Consider the following 20,723-nt stretch of genomic DNA (forward strand, 5'->3'; position numbering starts at 1 on the left):
AAGTACCCACTCGCTTTGGCAAAGTCAGGTGAAGTCAGAACGATTCTCTCACTTTATCTGAAGCACAGTTTCCAACTTTTCTCAACTTGGATGGCAAAATAATTTCATTCATGCACTCCTTTAAATGTTGCCTGGACATTATAGTTGTGGTTCAATACTTATTGCTTTAATAACCTCTAACAGGCTATTACCCCAAATGTTTCAGTATAAACTTTAAAGTTATTATTAAGAAGCCAAGCAACACATCCAACTCTGTGTAGACCATGGATATGTCTCATTCTACCGCACATTCATTAGTTCATTCGGGCTAAGCCAATCATCTTTAAATTTATCTCACTAACTCATGAAGCATACCTCATATCTAGAGATGCCGGCTGCAGTCCCAGTTCCATATTCACATTTTGTTGCATAACCTGTTAAAAAAAAAAAAAAAAAATCGGTTCATCAGGGTTGGATCATTAACTTTGTTGATCTCCACCCGAAGAGATCTCCACCCACGTGACAAACCTCCAAGGCTCTGTGTGCCATGAATTCTACCATGTTAGGTTAAGCCGTGCAAGATAATGTTTAAGATCTCTTTGTTTCCAGATAGTTGTGCCAAGTGATGCAAGCACAATTGCTGAGCTTTCATACACATGCTGCAATTTATTGCTATGTACAATTTAGCAAATTGGGAAGGACATGCCGCTAATCACTCATCTTACACACCAATATCTTTTTTTTTTAACCTTAGGTGCATGATTGACAACAGGGTGACGCGGGTGGCATGGCTGAACCGCAGTACCATTCTCTACGCTGGCAAAGACAAATGGTCCATCGATCAGCGGGTGCTACTCGTGGCCAACACCAATTCTGAGTTCAGCATTCAGATACAAAATGTGTCCGTGTATGATGAAGGACCATACACCTGCTCCGTGCAAACAGACAATCATCCCAAGACTTCTCGTGTGCACCTTATCGTGCAAGGTAAGTGGAGTTGCCTTTGGTGGCAGAGTAAGCATATTCATTGTTTTATAGCAGAGCATATGTTTTGGATGATGTCCAATATAAAATGAGTATGGATTTCACCATTTTAAATCAAACTAGAGCAAGCCAAGCAGCAATTATTGAAGCTCTAAGATATCCTGGTATAGCCATAGATGCAGGGAGAGGACTGAAAGGCTGAAAATATGGAGATTCCCATGTAACTGCATCTGCACCAGCCTTACAGGATCAGTAGACACTGGCCTGTTGAGAAACCTTGTGAGCTCATCAGTTTACTGGATTGCCAGAGGGTCACTGTAAATCTATACAGCAGACACGAAAGGAGAGATACCTAAAATGCTAACTACCTCTGCTAACCTGGTAAGCCCCTTATCAAATCTGTAATATTACCTCAACATATCAAGTTCATCACTTCAAAAATCACAGCTCCAATGAGATAAACATTTATCTTTTTAAAATATTTATCTCTATCTTTAAGTAAATAAAGTAGAGAAAAATAAATTAAAAAAGTGGAAAAATAGTGAAGGAGGTGATTCGGTTCACACAAAACCATAGGTAATAAGGTTGTAGGGACTAGTAGTATTGTATTGAAACATGTATATAGTGTTGGCTACTCCTTTGTGAGGCGCTGAAGCAATTGGCTACATGGGCAGCACGCTGCACTATGTTGGGTGTGTTGTGGAAAGGGTGTTGTCTTTGTTTTTGATCCTGTGTACAAAGTATTTCTGTGTCCTGTATGATAACCAAAATGTGTGGTTAGCGTGTTATTGGACACAGCACCTAACAGTGTGTTGGATGAAGTGGTGTGAGAAATAGGTATGCGGTTTATCGTTTCCAGAAAGGCTGGAAGCTTAAGCAGATCTACAGTTCCCTTTATAGCATTTTGTATGATCATAGTCCACTCAGCTGATACCTCCAGTGAGTTGTCCAAACTGAGATATTTTGATTAAAAGTTTATCAATATGAGGAGGCTTGGTTGGAGTAAAAAAATGATTATGAGATCTGCTGGAATGCACTTTGTGGCTACCATCTCATATCTGATTGTCATTGTGAGATTCATAGAAGAGGTCATACTATGTCGCTATTTTGGATGTGTAGTGGTGAACTAACCTAGAGTCCTCAGATTGGCCAGCAGTATGTGGCTAGTCTTCTTCAGTTATTCAAGTCCTGTTCAGTAAGTGGTGGTTGGTTTATGGGCTGGTGCAGCAATGTATGAGGGACAAGACCCATATCAGATATGTCCAATGCGAGTGTAAAACGATTAAGCAGAATGAGGGAGTTACTATGCTGCCTGTATGGACTCCAATCAGCTGCACACTGCTAAGTGTTGTGATATTGGCATAAGTGTGATCCAGAAGGATTATATATAAATTAACATTACTATATAATACTCAGGAGACCCACAGGTTCTTATAACCTACTTCGAAAGTAGTGTGCTGATGAGCTGGTCCATATTTTTGGGCTGTAAACTGTAGATTGAACTTTGAAGATGCAATTATAACTCCGGTTTTCCCAGGGTTGTGGGATGATGTAGTTATCTTGGAATACCATTGCTTTCAACTCTCTTCTAAAGTGCACATGCTCCTGACTGTTTCAAATCTTGCCTGCTGTCAAGTGTCAGAGGTGTTGGCTTGGACTGAAAGCCAGTGCCAAGCTCCTTTTAAGTACTGTCTACAACAGGACAACAACAACCAAGACCTAAAGATAGAGACAAAGCATCACTGCAAAACATCAAAAAAGAGATCTTCTGCACAACATCTGGAATAGTATAACCTAAATACCATACTTCCTAAAAGGGAAAGGAAGCAAGTGAATCCTTCAAAACTCTTGCTGCCTAGAAATATTGCACCATCAGAAACACTGGACATGATATAATATACACCTGATGCTGTAGCGCCGCAACAAAAAACAAAACAAATTGTGCTCCAATAATTACTATACCGTTAGAAACGTTTCCCCTAAAAAATATTATCAAATAAAATCCATGTCCGTGTCTTTTGATGTAGTTCGTGCACAGCGGGCATGTTTTTAGGACTTCCCAAAAGTGAATGCTAGCCTTAGAGAGATCCATGACTAATTGGAACAGTGACAGATTACTTTGACATAATCACCTGTCCCAGATAGGCATCAACAGTAGAAAGTTTAAAACTTGCATGATAGAACACAGCAGGATTTGATTTCAACAAAGTTGGTCAGCAACAGTACAGAAAAGATCCACACACAAAATGCTGTCTAGTGGGCAGTTCTTCCTGTTGTTGGCCTACTCTACTGGTAATGCAGAGAATTGCACCAAAAGACTCGTGAAGAGAGTTAAAAAGGCTGCCAAAGGGTTTCCATCCACTAATAGCCAAAATAAAAATAAGGAAAACAGAAAAGGAATTAAAATAAAATCTTAAGAAAATGGGGGAAACATGGGGGAAAAAGAAGAGAAGTGAAATATGTGGAAAAGAGTTCATCACTAATGGGAAATAAAGGGAAAATACAAAGTAGAGGATGAAAAGGTGAAGGACTTACGGGGAAAAGGGGGAGAACTTGAACTGTTAAAATAAAAAGAGACACAGAAATGAACATTTTGAAAAAAGCAAAGTGAAATATTTTTTCTTCTATTTGTTTCTGTGCAATATTTGTATTAAAAAAAGGCCACAGTAGTAGAGTGTCTGATAAATAATAACAAGCAATCAATAAATCTTGACTTTCAGTGTTGTAGACCATTGTACTTTTTCAAAGGTCACATGTGAGACACAAGCTCTAGGAGGTAGGAAAGCAGGAAGAAGCTACTGGACAGGGAAACATGCCCAATGAGCTATGCATAGAAGCACATATCTACAGCACACAGGTGTGAACATCTTATGGATTTGTGGTGCCCCACGTAATATATATTTTGGGACTACCTCATTGGAACATCTCCTCATTTAGGCCTTTGTGATGCCAAACAATTTTAAATTATATATTACACCTTCAGAATTGGGTACAAACAAAAGCAGCCAAAAGCTCAAGCTGCTTTGTTTCTACCAGCCAAATAGAACCAATTTAAGTCTTGAACAAGCCTTGATATAAAGTCTTTTTATTTTGAGTTTGGATGTAGATTTAGACTTTTTTACATGCAAAAAGAACATTTTTTTAGGGAATTCAGAGTCTAACCAGTTTGTTACTCCTATCTTGGGAAAATTATGCTAAGGGAGACGTGTTAGCTGTTTAATGGGCTAGTGCATAATATTAAAATGAGGCAAATGTACTTAGCACTTGAAGTTGTAGCATGAGTAGACAAATAGTTGTAATAAAAATATATCTTCATTCACTACTGGTGTTATTTTCTGCAAGAGTGAAAATCAAAGTACTTCCCTGAGAATTTTTACCATTACATTGGTTAAAATACAATACCATTCTCCTAATTTTTCTTCACCTGCCTTATCACTTTTCTCCTCTTTACAAGTATGCGCTTCTCCGGCTCGACGGCAATCAGTGTCTCTGCTAAGTAAAATAAATAGGATGGGACAGAGCAGAGCAGATATACAGAGATATAAAGATGACAGTATAGGGAGAGATGTAAAGTAGAAGGAGAAGGGGGTAGAGATAGAGATGGTGTAGAAAGATATGTGAGTTAGGGAGAGAAGTAAAGCAACTAGAGACAGGTTAGGCATCAAGAAGGAATGATAAAGAGAGTTAGACGGTGGAAGATGTAGGTAGAGAAAGAGAAGCAGGAAATAGGTATGGTTTTAAAGTGTGGTAGAGAGGTGATATATAGAGAGAGTTAATGTAGCAAAAGGGGTGAATTAGAGAGGTAAAGGCAGCGAGTGGTAGAGGTAGGCAGAGAGACTTTTGGAAATAGCCCCCATAGTGTTTAAATCATTGCTCTTTTGTGCGGGTATGTTTGTATTAGCATGTACTTCCCTAAACTCCTCCTTAGGTTTTCCTAATCCTCTGATTGAGGAGTAAGTATTCTCCATTTTCCTGCCACTATCTCTTGTCCCTTACACATTTTAAACTGAAATGTATACCTATGTGTGCGGTGATCTATGCCGCTGTGATGGAGATCTCTGCATATGCGAGATATGCGAGGAGGTGTCGGAGGTCTCCGCCTGTAGGTTTGTAAACAGCATTTCATTGTGCTATGAAATGCAGTTTGTGAAACAACCACCCTCTGATCTACTCTGAGGACATGCATGTTAATATTGCTGCATTCAGGGCAGTCACTTCTTTTCTAGCTTTCCAAAGAACTATACGAAGTTCCCATGGACCCCTTCCATTCTATGGCCTTAGAGCCTGATGTAGCGGGCTCTACCGGCCATTAAAGGCCCGCCCCAACACTAAAGGCCCAAGCTGACGGCAGGTGCCTTTAACAAGGGACGGCGCCGTTAAACACAAGTAGAGCTCACTACGGAGGGCTGTAAGGCTATTAGAACAGTCTGCCCCTAGGTTACATGCCTCATTGACTGCCTAGACCAAGATCTTTGGAGCTGAACAGTTGGAACAAAAGTTTTTAGTCAAAGAGGCTTTTCAGCAGACTTGTCCATAGCACAGGAAACAAAGCCTTAGTTACAAATCAAAACAAGCAATGGCAAAGCCAACAGGTATGGTGCAGTCTGCCAGCCTTTTGGCTTTGTCAATTCTCGTTTTGTTTTATTATGATTTTTGATCAACTTTATTTTTTGGGAAGCTGCTGACTTCTTAATGCAAGAAAGGTTAGCTAAAAGTAAAAATAAAATGTTTTAAGCAGTGTCAGCTGGTACTTTTAGGAGGGAGAGGGCACATGGACACGCATGCACACACAAACATTCACTCACATCAGTGCATTCACACACACATGCTCGCACACACACACACACACACACATTAATTCACAACACTCACTACCAAATATTCATACATGCATGCACCAAAGATTAATTTTAAAAAATCACTCTTGCCTGCAGCTCTGCCTCGGAGGTCCTAGGAGGGTTGGGACTGATATCTTCCCTCATTGGCTGACCTTAGGGAAGTCAGTAGTACATCCCTCGTCACAGAGTGAGATGGGATCAGTGAGACTTGCTGGCCCCACCCCACTCTGTGACGAGGTGTCAGTGATTGACACTTTGCCCTGGGCACTTCAGGGCTTAAAACTGAATCGCTGAGGTCCAAGGCAATCAGTGACACTCTCCCTCATCATGAGGGGGAGGGCATCACGGTGCTTCGGCAGGCGGAAGAGGTCTTGCCAGTAGGAACTGTGACATCTATAGCCTGGCAAAGTTGAGCTGAGGCAGCCAGGAGCCTGCTCATTTATCGTCTGTCACGATACTGTCTGCCTGACCTGAAAATAAAGAATGACTGTCAGGCTGATTTTTGCTCAGCCTGATAGACACTCTTCTTGATGGACAAAAGGTGAGGGGGCATGGGCCCTCGGACCCTGTGGATGGGCTGCCGCTGGTTTTAAGTCTCAAAAGCATAGTTCACAACACTTATGTGAACTGCTTTTGTGTGACTGTGCGTCTTGTGTAGCCAATGGCTCAAGTAGGCTGGCCCATTGACCCATTCTGTATGCTGTAGTCAAGGAAGGAAAATTTAAATGACACAGCAACAGACTAATGGTGGGATGGCTAAGTATATTATTCATGTTTTTGTAAAATTAACAGGTTTTGGCTAGGGCCAGACCTAAAAGCAAGAGGAAACATTTAATAGTAGAAGGATTTCCTCTCTCACTCTCCATTTGCTGGCATTTATACGCGTCAGTATTTCCTTCTCAATCCGTTCCTCCATAATGGACTTAACTCTCTCAGTCATCCTTCCAGCCGCAAATGACTAAATCGATCACATTTGGTGCCTTTCTGATCTTTAAATTCATAATGACAAAGCACCGTCTGGTAGGCGGGAAAATTGGCTACCTCAAATAAACTGGTTCCAGACGTACGTAGACCCTTTTCCAGCAGTTTGGACTGAGATATATTCACAGTCCCATACAAGCATTCCATGGTCTTTCTCAGGCGTTAAATCAATAGGTGTTTCTCTATTGGTCAGTATGTATCTATCAATCATTCAGTGATGTCATGTGCGTGGCATCGTCTCTCGAGTGATTTGTACTTGTCCTTGCAGATTAAGCAGGTCGATGGCAAGGATTTTCAGACTGCTGTTCTATTTTTCTGTTTGTTGGCTCCTTATACCCTAAAAACAAGGAACAATTTTGTGGCCTCTTGTCCTGTCTTTCTAGGTTAGCTTGGCCTTAAATGTAGGGCTCATATTGAAGTGAGGCGAATCTCCCACTAACCTTGGTTGGAAATTAGAATCCAAACCACATTCCCCTCACCAAGTGCTCATCTTTGGGACTTGATTTTTTCCTTTTGCTGCCTCCAGTGTTTTTCCTCTCCAGGGCTGAAAAAGCATTCCGCCCCGCACATTTCATAATATGAGAGAAATTAGCAAATAAACGGTCGTTGCTATGCCACCAAGATTTCCTCATTGTAACAGACTTGAAAATAGACCAAATTGCACCATTTATTTTGATTGTTTAAAAAAGGAGAATCCTTTTTAAATGGTTCTGTATTTCCAGTTGCATTTGTAAAGTATTATTTTAAATTTTTTACTTCAATCACTGTAAATTTGTGTATATTTGAACCCTTCTAGCAACCTGTGTATATGTGTGTCTCTTTGTTTATATTTACTTCTGTCTTTGAGTCTTTCCACTTATATTTGCATGTATCTTTTCATACATGTGCGCCTCTCTCAGGTTGTTTCTGTGAATAAGAGTTTGCAAATCCTTTTTCGTTAACGTGGTTGGAAATATGTATTTGTTTATATATATCCATAGGGGGTTGTCTTCTGGATGTGTGACCATTGCTCACATATGTGAAGCAGCAGTATTTTTCGTACATTTTCGTAGTGTCTTTGTATAGTCACTTGGTCGTTTATCTTTGGGTGTTTGTTTGAGTTTGTAGTTTTGTACGAAATTTGGAAGCTGTTCCAATATTTTTGTTGTGTCCAACTACAGCCAGGGCCGTTTTTAAGGCAGTGCGACTGGTGCGGCCGCACTGGGCGCTGACCTGTGGAGGGAGCGCTGTGACCTCAGGGGACACTGTGTTTAGCAATATCTTATGATAGGAGAGATGATGGGCACTTTTGCAGGTGGTAGGGAGAGAATCCGAGGAGGCGGTCATGGGACGTGGGGGCGCCAAAAGTGATTGTCGCACTGGGCGCCACCAGCGCCTAAGCTGGCCCTGACTACAGCTGTAGACAATTGTCCGTGTTTGTGCCTGGACGTTTGTAGGTAAGGATCTGTGTAAGGGTACATGCGGATCTCAGTCAGCCACTGTGTACTGTCTGTTACCGTGCATTCAAATGAAAGCTAGCTATATCAGTCCGCCATCAACATAAGAGGATGTAGCCTTACAGCTAGAGCAGTCGACGTCTAAGCTGGGAAACCGGGTTCGAGTCTCGGCAACTGAGCTCAACATCCTTCGATTCTGCGCAAATCACTTACTCTCTGTGTGCCTAACAAAAATTAACGTGTCCTCATGTAATGAAACTAGTGCTATGTAAAGCTCTCTGACACCCGATATCTTTGGGTCTAGTTCGCGCTATATAAGACTCTAAAGATGAAAAGATAAGAAGTCACAGATGCATGTGTCTCATTACACTAGGGTTGAGATAATTACCACTTGTGGTAAATACCTGCCTATTCCGAGTCTTTAACTTCAAATTGAGGCACAAAATGTAGAAACGGTATTGAACCCTCCGAATTCTACCGGTTTGTCCTTTTTCTCCCAGAGAACTTTTCTTAGGTCTGACCTACTGGAATCTATCAGAGAAAACTGCAAGGGTGTCATAATTATAAGCCAAATCATAATTCTGAACCCTGTACACACTATTGTGTGGATTGGAATCTAGCCATTCGCTGATGATGAGGGCCATAGTCACTATATGACTTCATTTGGCCATGTTGCAAGTACCTAGGATTATCCAATATACGAAAGGGAACCTGATTACAACATCCTCTAAACAGGCACCCTTAAGTCTTAGTTATATCTCTTTTTTTAATTTAAATTCTATTAATATGTGATGAAGACTTATCAGATCACTGCATTGTTGAAAAGCCAGTGACTGTGTTGCACCTGAAATGGAAAGAACTTTAATAAACACGTTGCTGTTGTGTTTATCAAGCTAAGTTTTCCCAATAATACTATCTCATTGGTGAAGTACATTTTGCGTTTGCACACACTTCTAGTGTTTACACAACCGTGTGTGTTACACCTTGAACTCAAAGAACTTTTTGTTCTTTCAATATATATATATATATATATCTATATCTATATATATATATATATATATATATATATATATATATATATATATCCAAAACCAGAGATTGCCCTGCATCAAAACGCCAACACACTTTCGAGTTCACTTCTTTATTAGCGGGCAGCAGGGGAAAAGTGTACACTCCAGTCAGCCGCTTGCCATATGCGTTTCGGTCTCTTCCGCCCTTGTTCACTGGCTACTGCATCAAAGTCTTGACAGCAATTGAGGAACATTTAAATATTGCAAAGACCCGCCTCTGTAGGCTTGAGCGGCCCCATTACCTCATGGTACTTGTAGTCCCTTCTTGCACCTAAATAGGTGCTGTCTTTCGTTTGGTGCAATTATTACTTTCTCCAAGTGGATCCGCTGAGGGGAGACACCTGTGCCCCCGCTGATAGGAAATCCCCGCAAATTCAGGCTCGAAAGTCCACACACTGTGCCACTCGTAGGGTGCTGCAGGTCCGCTTCTCGGTGGCGGGGCGTCTGGCGGTGAGAAAGCCGCATTACAACAACCAAAACCAGAGATTGCCCTACATCAAAATGCCAACACACTTTCGAGTTCACTTCTTTATTAGCGGGCAGCAGGGGAAAAGTGTACACTCCAGTCAGCCGCTTGCTATACGCGTTTCGGGCTCTTCCGCCCTTGTTCACTGGCTACTGCATCAAAGTCTTGATAGCAATTGAGGGACATTTAAATATTGCAAAGACCCACCTCTGTAGGCTTGAGCGGCCCCATTACCTCATGGTACTTGTAGTCCCTTCTTGCACCTAAATAGGTGCTGTCTTTCGTTTGGTGCAATTATTACTTTCTCCAAGTGGATCCGCTGAGGGGGAGACACCCGTGCCATGAGGGTGGGGCAAAATGGTATTTAGTCCACACAGCTGTCGGGACTTTGAGCACAGCCAGTGATCAAGGGCATGGAGCCCGAAACGCGTATGGCGCTTTGTTGGATGGGTAAATGCGCTGTGTCTGCTGCCCACAATAAATGAAGGAGAATTTCCATCTGTGTTGGCATTTCTATGCAGGGCAACCTGAGCAGGGCAACCTGGTGTTTTGAACATTTAATTGCAGCGCGACTCGCCACGGAAACGCCCGCCGCATATTTAGCGGACCGCAGAGCCTGAAAATACAGGCGCTTTGAGGAGATGGAGAGCCGGTATTGTGGGAAAAGGACATTTGCAGGTACTTTGGTGCTTCCCCTCCACAGTACCCACTTGGGGATAACAGTCTGTTGCACAAAGACCCTTAAAGCACCCACTTGCGCTGTGTCTGCTGCCCTCAATGAATGAAGGAGAATTTCCATCTGTGTTGGCGTTTCTATGCAGGGCAACCTGGTGTTTTTCCTAGGTCAGCTTGCTTCCAGAACGCTGGCGTGCACGGTAAAGCGTTAGCACTTTTTAATTCAACACGACTCCTTCCCATTAAAAGAAAGTAACAGCACTCTGGGATGGAAGAGACACAGTTTATTTCATCAGGTCACTCTGGACAGAACGTGTTTCGACTGTACAAACAACCTTTGTCACCTAATGAACGCCATTTTAAAACACTTTATATACTCTTTTTTACATAAACAAAATACTATTGGGTTTCTTGCACGCACTTCCCTTTAAACAATTCTACGGCACTCGATGTGGGATAATACCAAAGCAATGTTGTAATCACTGTAAACTTGAACTTAGACATGCTATTGCACATAAAAAGTTAATACTTTAACTCAATTACATGTCACTCTAAAATAACGAGTTCATACCCTGCGTGCCAATCTATATTTGAATATCCTCATTTTGAATTCTGCAGTTATATCGCACAGATACTTAAACAACATAACTGTGTTACTTGTTTCTCAGCAAAATTAGCCAAAGTTCTGTATGGCTGCTGTTTAAAACACAGGCTGGAAAGGTGCAATTAATATGGCCAATTTAGACAACATTCCAGTGCTTGAAGTCACCGCACTCTATATGGAGTACCTTGCAAAACCAACAACACTCTGAATCTGCTCACCTCAGATATCTGTTTTTCTAGCAAAGTCTTTAAGCAAAGGATTAGACAGTGCCATCCAGCCAGCGCTGGAAAGGGACAAAGCCTTTTGCCATTTATACAGCAAAATCTTTAAGCATACGATAAGCAAAGTGCTATCCATGCCGAGCTGTAAAATGACAAAAGCTTTTTTAAATACATTTATATGTGAGGAAGACTCATCAGATCACTGTATTGTTAAAAAGCCAATGAGTTTGTTACACCTGAAATGGATAATTCCTAATAATTACACTGCTGTTGTGTTTATCAAGCTTAGTTTTCCCCATAATACTATACCATAGGTGAAGTACATTTTGCGTTTGCACACACTTCTAGTGTTTACACAACAGTGTGTGTCCACCATGAACTCAAAACACTTTTCCTTCTAAGAATATATATATATATATCTCCAAACCGCAGCACAGTGCTTTGCACCGTAGTCGCCATTCCCCTTCCTCTTGAGACGGTGGTCTGCGGCGAGGAGGTGAGCCTCTGAACACCAACACACGCTGTTATTGCCTCGTAACATCAACAGCAGCCGCGGACACGTAAAGACTTTTCAAAGCAGTTGTTTATTTAGCACAAAATGGACTAACTCAATGTGTTTCGGGACAAACTCCCTTGATCACGAGTGATATATATATGACAAAAGACTTTGTCCCTTTCTATCTTGGCGTGGATGGCACTGTGATAATCCCATGCGTAAAGACTTCTAGAGTGTCGCTGTTGTTGCAAGTGCTCTATACAGGAGCTGCTTTCCACCTAAACTTGAGAACTACCCTGAGTTCTCTGCTTCTTTTTTTGCATAATTTATGCGTCACTCTATGCCTGAAAGGGTATTGTTTTGATATATAAATAGAGGGAGGAGAAACCGTTTATTGTCCAGCACTGTGTCAAGGTTTCAACCTGAAATAAATTATTCAGCCTCTCACCTGGAGTAATCAAACAAAAAGGCTGACAGAGATACTCATTAGCGCCACGGATCAACTGCATGCTGGAACTTGCAGTCTTCAAACACTGAACAGCTTGAATACACTCTGAATTAATGAGATTCTGGTGTGTCCCACGCTACTTTAGGAGGATGGGCTTACACGAGTGAACTGAAACCCCAAATCACCCTAGGCATTTGAAAAAGGCAGTCGCCGAAACGCGTTATGCCGGGTTTTCAATAAACGGAGTCTTCTAAGCCCCGCTGTGTCCCTGTTTCTACTTTCACAGAAGGAGAATTATTTGCATATTTAGCGTGCAGCTAGTGGCACGCAATGGGGACCCTTCCTCAAGTATCCCAAGGTATCAATGGCAATTTACCTGGATCGCCGGCCGTCCCTAGGAAGCAGTGAACCTGTTGTCATTGACAGCCCATACCACATGGAGAGATGCAGTTACTTGAACTAGCACCTCCAGGCACGCTGCCAGCGGGGAAGAGGACGGCTGGAAGAGAGGGCGGAGAAACCGTTTATTGTCCAGCACTGTGTCAAGGTTTCAACCTGAATCACATTATTCAGCCTCTCACCTGGAGTGATAAAAAAAAAAGGCTGACAGAGATACTCAGCGCCACGGACCAACTGCATGCTGGAACTTGCAGTCTTTGAACACTGAACAGCTTGGGTACACTCAGAAGTAATGAGATTCTGGTTTGTCCCACGCTACTTCAGGAGGATGGGCTTGCATGAGTGAACTGAAACCCCAAATCACCAAGGCATTTGAAAAAGGCAGTCGCCGAAACACGTTATGACGGGTTTTGAAGAAAAAGAGTCTTTTAAGCCCTGTTGTGTCCCTGTTTCTACTTTCACAGAAGGAGATTTTTTTGCATATATATGCTTCTCTCACTGGGCTTATCTTACTGTCCGGAATCGAATTTTGAATACACACAGACTAGAGTGGATGTCTATAAATACATACGGAAGCTCAAATTAAAAAAGTTTTACAGTTTAAAACAAACTAATACAGCTCCGTTAACTCTGAACCCTACAGTTCAAGAGATATCTTACCCACTGACACTATTGGATACTGTCTTACTGTGTGACATGCAAGCCCTCGAAAGGGATGTTTCTCCAACATTGGATTCTCAAACTATAAATCAAGTTTTTGTGAATCAAGCAATACAAACCAATGCCACTGTCAACTCAGGCTTAAAGCCCAAGTCAACCCTTGTCCCAATACTACCAAGAGATTCTATCGACGCATTCAATGAAGCAGTTTTGACCTAGATAAAAAGAATATATCATAAAACACAGGCTACAATTTAACATCAGAAGGTGCGCCAACACCAATATCATCAATTAATTAAAAAATTACAAGCGGATGACTCCCTGGCCATAAGAAACTCTGACAAAGGGGGAAATGTGGTGCTCTGGCCGAAGAATCTTTATTTAGAAGAAGCACTCATGCAACTTAATGATCGGTCATTCTATAAACTTAGTAATAAACTAAGAATCTTGACAGCACAGAACAAACTTTTGAAAAGACTGTTGGCATGGAAAAGTGCTGGACTTTTAAACCAAGATGAATATAAGTTTAAATAAAAGTAATATCCTGTTACGCCTGTGATTTACTTCATCCCGAAGATTCATAAGGACATCAACAAACCTCCGGGAAGACCAATTATCTCTGCTAAACAAATCTTGTTAGAAAATGTATCCATCTATATTGATTCATTCCTACAGGAGTATGCGAGAGAATTACCTTCAATCATACCGGACACCACAGATTTTTTTAAAGAAAATTTATGAATGTCAATGGTGTAATGAACATCTATTAATAACTATAGATGTTTCTAAATTATACACAAGTAGACATCATAAAGATGGTATGAGAGCTCTGAAACACTTCCTTGATAGGCGACCCATACAGTTTCTCAGTCACAAGAAAATGATAATTAGTTTAATTGAATTTTGCTTGAACAACAATTATTTCCTCTTTCAGAACCAAATTTACCAGCAAGTACGAGGAGTAGCTATGGGGGCAAGCTTTTCTCCAAGTTACACTTGCCTCCATATGGGTTGGTGGGAGGAGGTGATTGTTAATGCACTTTACAGCAATATTCTTACTAATCATGATTAAATGGGTCAGATACATAGACAACTTATTTTTGATATGGCAAGGCAATAGAGAGAGTGCAGAAGCCTTTATTACCAGTCTTAACAACAATGACATAAATCTACATCTCACATATAACATTAGTGAACATTCGGTCTGCTTTTTAGATGTCAAAGTATTTATGATCAATAACAAGCTGGAAACAAGGCTTTATCGAAAGGCTACGGCGGGCAATACCCTGCTGCACGCATCTATTTTCCAGCCAAAGCATACAATACACAGTATCCCTTATGGGGAAATGCTTCGAATGCATAGGATATGTAGCAGAGAAGAAGACCTTGCACAACAGCAATGTAAAGAACGCTTCTAAGCCAGGGGCTACTCCAGCCATTCGATAGATGCAGCCATAAGGAAAACTAATCAATTGTGTAGGGATGAATTGTTGTTTAAACCAAACAGTGAACCAGATCGAAATCCCAGAAAGCAAATATCTGAATCATCAAACCCGAGACTGATTCTGACATATAACAGACAAAGAGATGATATATGTCGAGCTGTAAGGAAAAACTGGCATATAGTACGTAATGATCCCATCATCTCCCCAGAAGTCCAATTATCACGTACAGAAGGGCTCCATCCACCAGTGATTACCTAGTGAAAAGCAGCCCCGAAATCTCTCCTAATAGGAACTGGCTATCAGGATCAAAAGGGTTCAAGAAATGCTCTTCTTGCAAAGCTTGCAAACTGGGCATCAATAAAAGCTCCTATACTACTCCCTTCAAATCAGCTCCCACACTGATATCCAAATTGTTAACATGCAAATCTGAATATGCTATTTATGTGTTGGAGTGCTCTTGTGGACTGAGGTACATTGGCAGTACGAAGCTGCAAGTCCACAAGAAAATTCTTCAACACATAAGAGCTATTTCCAATTGGGACCCAAGCTATCCGGTGGCCCGTCACATCAAGGAGGTCCACAACAATGAAAAACAAGATCCTAAATATTTTGTTGTGGACTCCATACCACCTCCGAGGAGAGATGGTAACAGAGAGGCCATCCTTAGAAAACCTGACAAATACATTTTAGAGTTTGATAGCAAAAGTCCGAACGGTCTCAACACAACGGAGGATTTATATACTTGGCTATAAATTCATGAGAATTAGCAAAGCATAGCTTCAATTTGCACTCATAGAGAAATTGGGATCCGTATACTATGCAGCCAGTTAAGACAAGGAAAGCTGCTCTTAAAACAAATAATGTTATTAAACAAATAATATAAGTATACTCTTAAACAACTGAACTTAACATTCTTGTAGACTCCCTGTATTCACTTTGCCCATTTTTTTAATTACATTTTTGTAACTGTTTTCCTAATTTTAAACAGTTACTTGCACTCATGCACTTTACAAACACTGGTGAAGCACTTTAGATATGCAATGAACTGAACGACTCAATATTAATGCCAACTGCTGCAGCTGTATGGGTATCCCTCTTGGTCTTTAATTAGGTGACATTTGTATAATTACTTTGATCAGTCTTTTTACTAATTGGGACAGGTAGTAGAGGAAAAAATACAATGAAATGCACAACTGCATAAAGTCAGTCCGTCCTAATTTGTAGTTCTTATCACTTATTTTCCATCATGTAAATAATGTGCCCGAATGTTTTATCATGTAAATAATGACCCTAAATTTTATTAATTGATTCATAATGAGGTTTTTAACTTATGTTATATTTAATTCCTTGGGGTCAATTTTGTGTTTGTGAATAATAGATAATGCATTTTAGCTAAAACTAATGTTGCAAATATAATGTATTTATGCAATTATTAATAACGTTTACAATTGCACAATGGTGCAAAATATCATATCATGATGTATTTGGATACATGTCATTCATTCAGCATTATGCTGCCAGAGGGCATATTCAAAGACAGCACGATAGTCTATCTTCCTAGTCGTTTACCTGCACTGTCACTTTAAAAAGGGAGAAATGGTTGGTGTCATGTCATGTGATCAAGGGCTGTTGAGCCCGAAACGCGTCATGGCGGCATTTTGCACTAAATAAAAAATAGCACAAAGAAATTGGAGTCTGTTTCCTGCTTGAAAGTTCAGAATTAAGGAGCTTTTAAAAGTTGGGAACTTACGTATTATCTACTGGCGGTCGTTAGTAGATAGTTATAGTTAGGATCGTGTTTCCATAGGAAATCCGCAACATTCTATTTGGAATAACTTTGGCGCCGATTGACGAATCCTTGCGAAATGTTCAAAATAGGTGGAGCGCTCCGCTCCGCTCCTTCCCTGAAAGTCTCGGGGGGGATTCGTCAAGCGGGGACTGAGAAAAAGGGGGGGTCTCAAAACGCGTTTTCCCCATGCATTTTTCCATAGGACCTTTAGTCCAAGCTACAGCCCGAACGGCTGAACAGAATTACTTGAAATTTGGCAGAGAGGTAGTCCTCAGGTCAGGGATGTGCCTTTTGCAGGTCTGGTGTAAATCTGTTCAGTATTTCCTGAGAAAATAGCATTTAAAAGCATATATATATCTATAAGCGCGCACTGTGCGTGTACGGTAAAACTTACCGTACGCGCACGCTGCCGTGCGCAAGCGCGATTCTGATTGGTTGTTAGATCTTAGTAAACATTCGAATCGGTCGAAACCAGGAAGTGTCGGCTGCCATTTTGTCTCTCGCAGTCTGAGGGGGTGAAAAACAAAGGTGGAGAATGTGAAAAGGGGGCAGGGTGGACAATTCCTGACCCCCTAGCCTTTGTCAGGGGGTCCCAGAAGGACCCCCAAGGGCCAAAATTTCTTTTAATTTTGTTTCGAAAAATCGCGGAGTGCGCGTAGCGTGCGCGTACGGTAGAAACGGAAAAATTCCGCGAACTGCGTAACGTGGGCATGCGGTGCGCGAAGCGCACTGTTCGCCCACAGCGCGCGCACGGTGAAAAACCTTAAAAAAAATAAATACATAACTTAGCATTTAAAAAACCGTACAAATTCACTTAAAAAACCATAGGTTTCACACATGTTATAGTTAGCTGGACATTTCACTCGTGAAAAACCATTGACATTCCCCCGTTATAGTTAGTGCAGGCAACTATAACTCACGCGACCGCAATCCTCTTCTGATGACGTCAGATATTACATCACTGATGACATATGTGTCTTTCTGAAAAAAAAATATATGTAATATATGTATAGCTAAAAATGAATGGAAGAAGACATGGGTAAATAAGTGTCTAAATACAGTGATGTAATATCTGACGTCATCAGCAGAGGATTGCGGTCGCGTGAGTTATAGTTGCCTGCACTAACTATAACGGGGGAATTTCAATGGTTTTTCACGAGTGAAATGTCCAGCTTACTACAACATGTGTGAAACCTATGGTTTTTTAGGTGAATATATATATTTGTATATATATATATATATATATATATATATATTATCTACTGGCGGTCGCCAGTAGATAGTTATAGTTAGGACCGTGTTTCCATAGGAAATCCGCAACATTCTATTTAGAATAACTTTGGCGCCGGTCGACGAATCCTCGCGAAATTTTCAAAACTAATGGGGCGCTCCGCTCCTACCCTGAAAGTCTCAGGGGGATTCGTCAAGCGGGGGCTGAGAAAAAAGGGGGGTCCCAAAACGCGTTTTCCCCATGCATTTTCCCATAGGGCCTTTAGTCCGAGCTACAGCCCGAACGGCTGAACAGAATTACTTGAAATTTGGCAGAGAGGTAGTCCTCAGGTCAAGGATGTGCCTTTTGTAGGTTTGGTGTAAATCTGTTCAGTAGGTCCTGAGAAAATAGCATTTAAATCTATAAATATATCTGTAAGCGCGCTCCGCGAAGAGCACCGTGCGCGCAGGGTGTGCGCACAGTGAAAAACCAGAAAAAAAAAATAAATACATAACTTAGCATTTAAAAAACCGTACAAATTCACTGAAAAAACCATAGGTTTCACACACGTTATAGTTAGGAATTATCATTTACAAAACCTTGCAAATTCACTTAAAAAACCATAGGTTTCACACATGTTATGGTTAGCTGTACATTTCACTCGTAAAAAACCAATGAAATTCCACGTTATAGTTAGATCAGGTAACTATAACTTGCGCGACCGCAATCCACAATGTGTAATTTCAGATGTCATCATTGATGTCATGAGTGATGTCACTGACCATGTCATGAGTGATGTAATATGTGACGTCATCAGCAGTTTATTGTGGGCGCGCAAGTTATAGTTACCTGATCTAACTATAACGTGGAATTTCATTGTTTTTTTACGAGAGAAATGTACAGCTAACTATAACATGTGTGAAACCTATGGTTTTTTTAAGTGAATTTGCAAGGTTTTGTAAATGATAATTCCTAACTATAACGTGTGTGAAACCTATGGTTTTTTCAGTGAATATATATATATATATATATATATATATATATATATATATATATATATATATATATATATATATATATATATATATATATATATATATATATATATATATATATATGAAACAACCAACACGTGAAAACGTGTAAATCGAAGAGCACTCCAGCAAAATCCAGGGACAATGTTCTTCAAAGCATGAATGCTTTATTTGGCAAGTTCCCCCCCGTTATACCCCCGAAACGCTGACAGACGCGTTTCGCCGACTGGCTTTTTCAATGTCAGTTTCCATTACGTTTAAACGGCACATTTAAACTTCAATAATGTGTCACATGACAAAGAATACACAAACATAGAAGATGGGCTAGCAGCAACATTATTTCTAAATTCATGGCGGCCATCTTCTAATAGCAAATACAAACAAATAAAGTGCCTAACGTGCATACGAAAATAACATATGTGAAGGTTAAAATTACAGTTTCAAGTTGGACAACAGCATAAAGTGACAGGTGATAATAGGGTGTTCACATATTGCATTGTTAGGGATGGAAAACGCCCGATTATGGATATATAATGCTCTAAAATTCCAAAATATGGTTGTATTAGGACTGACTAAGGTTTTAAGTATGTGCAATCCTCATGGATATTAATTGATCTACAAACCTAGGGGGTGAGAAGATTAAAATTATACTGAATAGTGGCACTTAATTCATCTAATGTTTAATTTGTCAATCTGCCCCCCTAAATTCAGGCATTTCCTCCAAATTGCCTAGTCACCTGTCCTTATGTGTTAATGAAGCCCTGAATGGGCTACAAGCCAACTACTGAGAGAGAGTACTTGGATGTGTTCTGCTATCAAAATAGAAAAAGAGACATTCGAAACAAAACAACAATAAGTGTCGGTTATGTGTGATCGTAATGAGACTTTGTAACAAAAGAAACTCAGTGCAGGGGTGTCTAAGGTACATTAGAGGACACACCCTAGGGTTTGTGTGTTTCCACCCTCTCATAAGTGGACCCATAATTCCTCATCATTGTTAAGCCCTATTGGGGCCTTTGTTTGGAGATCTATTATGTAGGTTGACTCTAGGATACGAAGTTTTCGTATTCTGTCGCCACCCCTCTCCGATTTGCCCACTTGATCCAGACAATAGAATTTTAAAAGATCACGGTTGCTCTGATGGTATTGTTCAAAGTGTCGAGCAACCGGATATGCTGGATCTTTATTTGTAATTGCCCGCATGTGCTCCAAAATACGTTTTTTAGTAGGATGTATAGTGCTTCCTATGTATCTTTTGGCACATGGGCAAGTAAGGCAGTAGACAGTAAAGTCTGAATTGCAGTTGAGGAAAAGTTTCATCTTGCGTACAGGTCTGGGGTCATTGGGTCTGCCTGAGTATGTTGTTGTTTTCTCGCTAAATTTGCAGGCTTTGCAGTGGTTACAGGGATAAAATCCCGTAAGGCCTATTCTGTTTTTGACTTTGGGGACCGGATCAAAGTGACTATGGACAAGGTAGTCGCCAATTGATAGGCTACGCTTGTAAGTGATTACTGGGCGTGCAGGCAACTTTTTTTTAAGGATGTTGTCTGTTTGTAAGATGTGCCAATTTCTCTTGAAGATCTGCATGATCTGGCTAGATTTTTCATTAAAATTGGTTATCATCCTGGCCTGACCTTCATTCGATTCAGTAGCTTTTTTAGCAATTAATAGATCTTTTCTGTCAATCTCTTTGACTTTAGTTTCAGCTATGGAGAGGTCTGCGTTGTTATAGCCTCTTTCCCTGAATCTTTTGGTGGCTTCTGTTTTTACCTGGGCATAGTCCTGTGCTTTGGAGCAATTCCAAAAAAAAAAAAAAAAAAAAAAAATATATATATATATATATATATATTACCTACTGGCGGTCGCCAGTAGGTAGTTATAGTTAGGACCACGTTTCCATAGGAAAACCTCAACATTCTATTTTGAATAACTTTGGCGCCGGTCGACGAATCCTCGCGAATTTCTCAAAATAGGTGGGGCGCTACGCT

At 40.7% G+C, this 20,723-nt stretch overlaps 1 protein-coding gene across 1 annotated transcript in view; it reads left to right on the forward strand.

Annotated features, from left to right (window-relative positions):
* The window catches only part of LOC146856778 (protein CEPU-1-like), a 927,479-nt gene that overhangs the window by 420,320 nt on the left and 486,436 nt on the right, over positions 1-20,723 (forward strand). The window contains exon 3 of the mRNA XM_085647227.1: positions 734-966. Coding sequence (XP_085503353.1) covers positions 734-966 — 233 coding nt within the window. The remainder of the gene's footprint in view (positions 1-733; positions 967-20,723) is intronic.

The sequence above is a fragment of the Triturus cristatus genome, chromosome 3_2 (assembly GCF_964204655.1).
Source record: "Triturus cristatus chromosome 3_2, aTriCri1.1, whole genome shotgun sequence".
NCBI lineage: Eukaryota > Metazoa > Chordata > Amphibia > Caudata > Salamandridae > Triturus > Triturus cristatus.